The 9,180-nt window shown below is 35.7% G+C and overlaps 1 protein-coding gene across 1 annotated transcript; it reads left to right on the forward strand.

Moving 5' to 3' along the window:
* The first annotated feature begins 211 nt into the window (after positions 1-211).
* Positions 212-9,174, forward strand: LOC140145584 (ATPase PAAT-like). The gene is given in 6 exon segments (XM_072167281.1): positions 212-367; positions 4,623-4,914; positions 5,641-5,749; positions 5,752-5,834; positions 6,688-7,175; positions 7,762-9,174. Coding segments are annotated over 6 exon segments (1,335 nt in total). The 5' UTR covers positions 212-266; the 3' UTR covers positions 8,024-9,174.
* The last annotated feature ends 6 nt before the right edge of the window (positions 9,175-9,180 follow it).

Below are 9,180 nucleotides of genomic sequence, written 5' to 3' on the forward strand. Positions count from 1 at the left end.
ATGAAAATAAAAAATAAATGACATTTCCCCATAGTTAGCGATTTACCGTTTCCCAATACTCCGGGCATTACTACAATTTCAGAAGATTCATTAAATTTATTTCAGCAACTATTATCGGTCATGGTGCATGACGTCACTTCATGAATATTAATAACCTGCTCTACGTGATGCCGAAAAGTGCTTCCCACTCACATGAAACATGATGACTCACTGTACTGCTCTGTACATGTACACGATATAAAATATTTTCATGGTGTTTTTGCACTATGGATCAACTGCAAATAGTTCGATTGAAATCTTCATGGAATGTTCAAGGGCCTTACGATGTTAACAGTGTATTGACCTACAAATTCAGCTCTTCGGATGGGTAAGACTGCTTCAAAACAACACGACAAAGTTGTCATTTTAGATAAGCTTAAATTTAAAAAGTGCACCACACAACACTATACTTTATACATGCATACATTGGCTTGCATTATAGACTGCCATAGTATTAAGTATAGATATACTAAAATGCAGTAAACCTTTTACGAGCGTGTATTGTAAGGATACATCTCGTATTTACTGCGTTGCATGCACTTGTCTCTGATTGGCTGCTAAGGCGATATGTTGTTGCTGAGTGGAAATTTATGAATGAACTGTGCGCCGTACGAGTTGTTAGCGCCGAATTTGCAACATCACGGTAGCTCGTCAAAGGTTTGCTGCATTTTAGTATAGTCATCATGCATGCATGCAATTACAATGCATGATAAGGGGTGCACATTTCAGGGGCGTGGGAGTTTTTGAAAAAACAAACTTAGCCCACTAGTGAGACGAAAAAAAAAAATTTAGCCCACTAGTGAGGCGGAAAAAAAAAAAATTGCCTCACTGATGAGTAAAAAAAAAAATTCCCCCACTCAACTTTGTATAAAAGTATACATTAAAATTGAAAAATAAAATTTCTGCCTTCGGAGGCAAAAAAAATTGCCGCCTTTGGCGGCGAAAAAAAAAATTCTGCCTGACCCAAACTCCCATGCCCCCCCCCCTGAGAATCTAATGGTGCGTCCCTAAATGATAGTGTACTGGCGATGTGGCGACTCTGACTCTGAGTCTCTTCCACCCACCTGAGCAGTGGTGGATCCAGGAATTTGGGAAAGGGGTGGGGCCCGGGGCACGTACTCATTCAAGTTTTGGCTGCCACGTTTTTGAATGGACGCAATTCGCAAAGCACAATCCCATGGTGCTCATAATTTTGGTCAAAATAAAGGCCTAATTGAAGCCACTCGGGGACCATTTTTGTTCAATCTTGTTATCATTACTTAAAAGAAAAATTGTATGCCAGGTCAAAAAAATGGAGGAGGGAGGGTGTCTGAGCTTGAGAGAGGATACACCACCTCAATATTGGGAAAAATTAAAAATAATGGCGATATTTAAGCCATTTTGTGGACCATTTTTACACTATATTATTGCACTGTAGATGTAAATTTTCAGTGCCTGCACATTTTTTCCCCTGTTTTCATTGAAGTTTTTTGTTTGTTTGAACAGTGTGTTAATGTTATGTAATTTGTAAACAAAAAGTAAAAAAGGGTTGATTTAGCCACTGGCCCTGGCCAGTAGTTTTCTCTTTGGGTCAGGAGAGTTTCCGTCTTGATGGCATGGTGGGCCATTTGGGATTTTGGCATATGGTCATTTTCACGGTAAAGGGTGTAACTTTGGATTTTTAACATTTTAATCCGTAGTGTTCTAATAAAGCCACAGAATTCCATGATTTTTGGCCACATAAGTCATCTAGTTAGCAGCTACCTTGGGTAGCATAATCAGCTTTAGGAGTTACTGCGTTCAGTTTTAGCAGGCTTAAATGTACTTAATATTGCCATTTTGAAAAACTATAAAAAACAGTAACATTTTGTAAAACCCTGTGTTTTCTTCAGTTAGTTCATGGATAATTTTTCTTATCCTGAAAGTACAGTCATATGTTCAGTAAACACTGCCACATTAGATTTAATTGTGAACAGCCCTGTATTTTTGAGAACCGGACTTGATATTTGTTGTTTCGAGGCTTCATTTTCCGTTAACAATTGTTAACAAACTTTGTGGGTGTAGCTTTGGTTCATAATTCTTGGTTATTTCTTCACTTCTTCTTGATTCATAACAGTTGTTATCTTAACTTGAAATGGGTAACAAAAATTAGTCGATTTGCAAGCTTTTAAAATTTTATAAAATCTTGACTTCAAAGAGCCGTTTTTCCGTTAACTTTTTTGAAGCCTCGAAACAAACTGTTCAGCAAGCTTGTGCAAATATAAATAAAAGAGCTCATCCAATCTATTTATCAAAATGTAGCAAAGTAGATCCTCAAGTCACATGTTTTTAAATCGTGGAGATATATATCACCGTTTGAAAATGGGACCCAATACAAACGTTCCGTTAACAATTGAAGCCTCCGAAACAAATGAAGCCTCCGAAACAACAATACGATTAATTATCATCTATGCATATCTAAATTGGTGTGTTTCATACTGATATCTGCATTGTAATTATTACTTGATATGTGCAGAATGTCATAAATTAAAAAAATTTGACATTATGGTTAATGTTTGAAAAATATACTGATACCCAAAAAGCCTGTTTCGGAGGCTTCACATGCAAAAAACACCATACTTAACAAATGGGTGAAAAAATTAACATGTGATAAATCTACAATATCTGCCGCATAGAATCATTGATTCAATACACACAAGAAAATAACAGCTTAGATGATCCCAACACTGTTGTTTTCAAAAAACTACTTCTGCAATGTTTAACAATTGTTAACATGAAGCCTCCGAAACAAAAAAAATTACTTGCTGTGATAATTTAATTTTTGTCACAACTGAAATTCAATACTAAGAAGCAAAGCATGAAAATTGGTAATTGTGATATTTTTTACCTATTTTTTTATGTCAACTTGTAGTAGTTAGCCAAATATTTTACTTTTATGATCACCTGTGTTGTTAACTGAAGCCTCCGAAACACAAATCGCTTGAATTGCCATTTCTAAAAAATAACTCCAATTTCTGTGAAACTTGGCTGGGAGGTTCCTTTCATCAAGTAGTATTTATACATGAAGTTAGACATTCAAATTATTTTAGGAACCCAATTAAAACTTAAAAAATATGTTTAAGGTTGGGAAATTTCCATTGTAAATGACACTTGATGTTAAAAATTTTCAAAACTACAATTACAAACATAGCAAAACATGGTATAAAATTTAACTTACATCTGTTTACTTACTTTGGAATGGGATTTCACATGTATTCCAGCTTTCATGTCATAATTTTCTGAGCATATGTAAAATACAATTTTTCTTAGATTTTAACCAAAATGTTATGGAAATGTCAATTTTTTTATTAGAAACCAAAAGGTTTAAGCCTTGAAACATTATTTTACTGAAATTTAAGTTGCTTCTATGCATGATTTCAGTAAACAGAAACATATTTAAGTGGTTTGAAATTTTGACTGTAAAAATCAAAAGTTACACCCTTTACCGTGAAAATGACCATAACTATGCGGGTATAATGATATCATGAAAGAATCGAATACCTGAGTGGAAGAAGGGCCCAACTCCAATTTTTTACAAAAATGAGTTAGACCCAGCATTTTATTGCCAGCAGGCTGTTCTTCCTTGTGTATGAAAGATGAGCCAAAATCCACTGTCTAAATAGTCTTCCACATACACTTAATCATGGTTTTCGTGGAAGAAAGGCCCAACTCCATGGAGTTGGGCCCTTCATCCACATCCACAGCTTTTCACTAGTACAATAAACTTTCTTCATAACATATTCCATGAGTTCTACTTGTGCAATTAATGGTGACTAATTCCTGTAGCTATTTATAACACAGAACTGGCACTTGCAGTATATTTGTGCCCAACTCCAGCTCGTATTAAGACCTGTACCGTTGCCATGGAAACATCATATATAATTTCGAATGTATGTACTATTGTATGTTCATGTATTAAAGGTCCCCTGAAGATAAAAACGTTCTGTTTATAAATAAAACTTTTCCAAATATTAAGTTTTTTCTTAATATCTCAAAAACAGTTTTGATGGAGTTGGGCCCTTCTTCCACTCAGGTATTCAATTATGCTTTGGTTTTGTACACGTTTCTATATCTTTTATAGATCTGAAGTGACACAAGTTACAAATCTGCCCCTTTTACATGTAGATACAAAGTTGTGATTTTTTGACATTTTTGAAAAATTAACCAACAATCATTGCAGTACTACGCTCAAGGTCAATAGCAAAAAAACAAAAACATTTTGACAGACATGCGATCACACTCTTAATGCCACAAGACAAGCAGGGGTCGATTTAGAAAATAAAATTTACATGCACAATTGACAACTCTTGATTTTTTTTCAAAATGTGCTGAAAAACACAAATTTTGCATGCACAGGCACGCACAGAGCCAAAGTTACATGCATTTGTGCATGTAAAACCCCCCTAAATCGAGCCCTGAAGACAAGGCCTGAATAACTGTAATTTCCTGCTTTATGATTATGAGCATGAGGCATACATAGGTTGCCCAACCCTACTTGATACATAAATAATAAACATTTGGTTTCTCAGTCAAATAAACATGTTATTTCTTACTTTAAATAATAGTGACAACAATGCAGACTGTGACCCAGAATGTGCTGCTAATCACACCATGCAGCTGATTCCACCACAAACTGAAGACAACTCACATGCTTCTTGTCAAATGTGGTTGTCATGCCAACAGGACATCAGAACAGTTGCAATGGAGATAGTCAGCAATGCCCGGAATATTGAGTTCTATGATGACAAAGGAGGTTATTGTAGTACCATCAGTGGAGATAAACTGACAGGAGAGCAGGAGCCTGTGTACAGAACTACTATTGTAACTGAAAGACCTTTACTTTCATGCAGTTTCAAGGTTTGTATCTAAGTCACAACTTTAGACCAGTGAAGGTCAATTACTCAATTCCTTGTGGTTACCCATGTCACAGATCTTGGTCCCAATATGTAACAAAATAATTCAAAATATTTTCATAGAAAAATGCATTGCATTCTACATGAAAGAACTTTGTGAAGTTCTTGGGATATGATGAGCATGTTGTAATATCTTTTTCCTAAAACTAAAAGATATGTTGCTGCAACAAAAAATAACTTATTTGTTCTTCAATGTATTATTTGACCTTGGTTCTCTCGTCACAGGAAATAATCCTTTTTAGTGGTTTTCTGGCCAAAAGTAATGACTTGTGAGAGGAAAAAGGTAAAAGCAGGGGAAACAGCAAATGAAATAGTAGGGCAACATTGTAAGGCACCACGTCAAATTTGGTCCTATAACACTATCAGTGCCCAGTCAGGTACCAATGACTCTTCCTATCATAGCTTAGTGATGTAATAAATTGTATCAAGCATAATAATTAACATTTGCATAATGTTATTGTTTTTCAGTTTTAAAAAAATGAAAGCACTATGCAAATGTTCAGGGTGCGATAGAAAGAGCCATCGGTACATATCAGGGCACCAATAGCGCTATGGGACCAAATTAGACAATCAATATTGGAAAAGGAAAAAAACCCTTGCAAATGAGGATTCAGTTTAGTTTCTCCATGTAGCTTGTTTTCCTCTAAAAATGTTACTGTTTTTCTTCCAGTTTCTCTCCTTGGCAGATAAAAAGCAACTCTGTTTGAAAACTCTGAATGTGAAGCTTACTCACCAGACAGATGAAGGGCCCTCATATGGTGGTTCAATCAATATGCCTAGAGTCGTGAGATGATGTCATCCATGCCACAACCTGTATCAGATAGAGTGGAGAACCTAATGCAGACTGTGGAGCAGTATCAAAAGGTAAATGAGCCTGTATTTGTTAATAAAGTACCCGGTACTTCTATGGTCTGTGCTGTGCGTCTAACATACACAAGCGTAAGTGATAAACAATCACACTGATTGACTGATTAAAGAAAGGTCATGACAACAAGACAGTTGATCCATTCTTAATTAGCATGTAGAAGGGGAGGAGACCTCGCCTCATCTGCGCGATCAATCATTACCATCGGGTACCTGGACCACAGAAGTACTAAAAATTTGAACATGGAAAATTGATTTCAATTAAATTGAGGATTCAACAGGATCCTAGTCCTTTTTTGGACAAATTCAAACTGCCGATTAAAAATTGATAAACATTGCTACTTAATGATTATCCACATAATTTGCATCACATGAGTGTTAAGTTCTGAACTTTGGGGATTTGAGCAGCGGTAACTTCCAACCAACATGTGTGCAATGTATATCTCATAAGTGGTTCTCATATTAAAAACACTGATGATGCAATTATTCTAAAGTAAAAGCCTTATTGTTCTACTATTTTGCTTTCGTCACATATTTTTTTTTAATAGTATCGCTTAAATAAAAATAAAAATAATACATTACTATCATTCATTAACACTTTTATTCAAATAAGATGTACATTTGAATACTTTTATTATAAAAGTAAATCCTGGATTTTATGACTTTGAAAATTGATTCCATCAGTCATATTGTCATTGTGGGAATGTGATTATTTCAATCAGCACTTAAATGAACATCATATAGACACAAATATTATGGTTGTGTTATTTCATCTCATCAGGAACCAATGAAATTAAGTGAATTTGCGGAATTCTGCTCGCAATTAATTTTGCAATATGTGTTTTTTTCACAGAATCAATCATCAGTGATGGATGATCTGCAGCAAGCAGCATTGTCTAGAACTCTTGCAAGCAAAGATGCAATGGCAAGTCAAATGACTGGGTTACTATCAGTCCTAGCAAAGGCCAGCTCCATGCATAATGAAGGGGTCCGCAGGTCACCTCAATCCAGGACAATACATCATGGGAGTGGTGCAGCATCTTGTGTGCCTGATAACAGTCAAGTGCCATCAAATGAAAGGACTAGTGATGAGGAGAATCAAGATTCTACCAGCCAGGTCGTGCAGAAACTAATGTCAACTTTAAGTACAACAGGTGATTCAAGTAGTCCCAGTGATTTGGCTAGTAATCCTGACTTTTTTAGTGCAATGCAAGGAATGTGTAGAGACTTGAATAGAATGAAGGCAGAGGAGAGAAGGATGGGAAGGAATGGTGGTGGATCAGAGTCTGAAGGACCAACTGGTAGCCCAGATGATGGACAAGAAAAAGAAACTTCAGAAATGTAAGTTTAAATCAAAGTTTGCTTGATTTATCAGCGACTTAGCTTGCGACACCATTGAGAATCATGGTTGGAAGAGAGTTTTGGAACTCGAAATCAAACCTCTCCAGTCTCCACCCCTTTCTTTTCACATTGGTAAATCAAGACTCTGAAAAAGTTCACTTTTATGTCAAAATGACAGATACAATATCAGTCTCCATGCTGCTAAATCAAAGTGTTTGATTATGCAGTTATTAGTTTAATAGGGGGAAAGCCAGCTGTTGAAAGACTGTAGGCTTATTAGAGCATTTGTGAGTTGAGTTATAAGAAATGTCAACATTGTGAATCAGGGTTGGGAGAGGAGTTTAGAAATTGAATCAAACCTCTCCACTCCCTTCTCATGTATGTAAATATAGTAGTTCTATAAACAGAGTGGACCATCAAGCAACCTGTAAGGACTGTGTAATCTCCCAGTTTTACTTAAATTCTTTATATTACTCTTGTTGTGTCTCTACTTTCTGTCTTGTTGTAAACATACTATTAAAAGAGTGAGACTCTAATACTATAATACAAAGCAGCTGATCATTTTCTCATTATTTACTCTCTACAGCCCTCAAGAAAAGTACCTGTTATCAGCAAGCAACTCTCCATTGGAACTAAGACTTCTAGGATATGTTGCATCCATGGAAGAAAGACTCATGGGAAGATTAGAGACGAAACTGCAAGAGGTTAAAGATCACATGGATGTTAGACTGAATAGACTTGAAGCTTTGTTACTTGAGCAGTCATGTGCAAATAGGACAGAAAGTGCAAACATTAATGAAGATTCAAAGAAAGATCAGATGAATCTTCAAGAAGATGACTTGGATTGAAATTACGATTATGAAACTCAACTCAAAACAAACTATTGTCAATTTGAAGGTGCATAAATACCTATCCATTACAATTGCAGACAAATTAGGAGAATCAATAAATGCTGCCACATTTTTTTTTTTTTTTTTATGTCAGTAGGTATTGATGCAGTGCTTCAAATTGCTCTCTCAGATACTGTATACTATATGGTAATTTTCACGATTTGGAGTGAGAGAGACATTTTGCAGTTGTTATTTTCCGAGGTGTTAATTTCCTGGATGGAACTCCATTAGGAAATCAGCAAAAATAAAACCCTCACGAAAATTGCCACTTATACATTATTGACACCAATGCTCTGACCTACATGTGATGAATGTATGTGCACATGTATAGTCAATGTGTGACATGTGCTGCCTAGGAACAAGCAAAGTAACTAGTGAATGCGGAGTGAGTGAGAACCTTGAATCCAGCCTTGTTTATTTCTACACCTTCTCTTTGATCCCATTTTAATTGCTCATTCACATATTGATGTTCAGGTAAATCAGGAAGAGGGACTTCTAAAGGATGCTGCAGATTCTGATTCAACGTAGAGTATTTGATGTAACATATCTACATTATTAAATACCATCTTAATTTAATAGCTTCTCGCCAAAGCCCTGCGCGCATTTGTGAAATCGTCCACTTTTTGCATGTGAAACCCGCTCGATTGAGTAACTTTCAGGTTTTTTTTGCCGTAGTTTTTTTGTTTTTCCAAATCCACCACACAAAATTTCACGTCTGACATCTTAAAGATGTCAAAATAGCCTAAATCTCAAATATCAATAAAATTCTTCATCTTGACCACAGTGAACCTTGAGAGATGAAAAAGTGGTCTATTCTTGTCAAAAAGTTTGTCCCACAGATAAAAAAAAATTAAAGTTAAAAACAAACAAAAACCCATTCCGCATTAGGCTTTTAACTTGGGAAGGGCTTTGAGACGAACAATTAAATTAAGATGACCTAATCTATTCACGTTTGATTTCCAGTAATGTTTAAATTCTGCTTTGATCCTTACTTCTGCTTCTTTTTATTACACATTCTTCAAATACAATTCAAATTTCTACCAATGTTGACAATATTCAGTGTACAATCTGTACATATAGCAATGACTTTAAGCAGGGGCAGACTTAAGTTTCAG

This window comes from Amphiura filiformis, unplaced genomic scaffold (genome assembly GCF_039555335.1).
Source record: "Amphiura filiformis unplaced genomic scaffold, Afil_fr2py scaffold_423, whole genome shotgun sequence".
Classification (NCBI taxonomy): Eukaryota; Metazoa; Echinodermata; class Ophiuroidea; order Amphilepidida; family Amphiuridae; genus Amphiura; species Amphiura filiformis.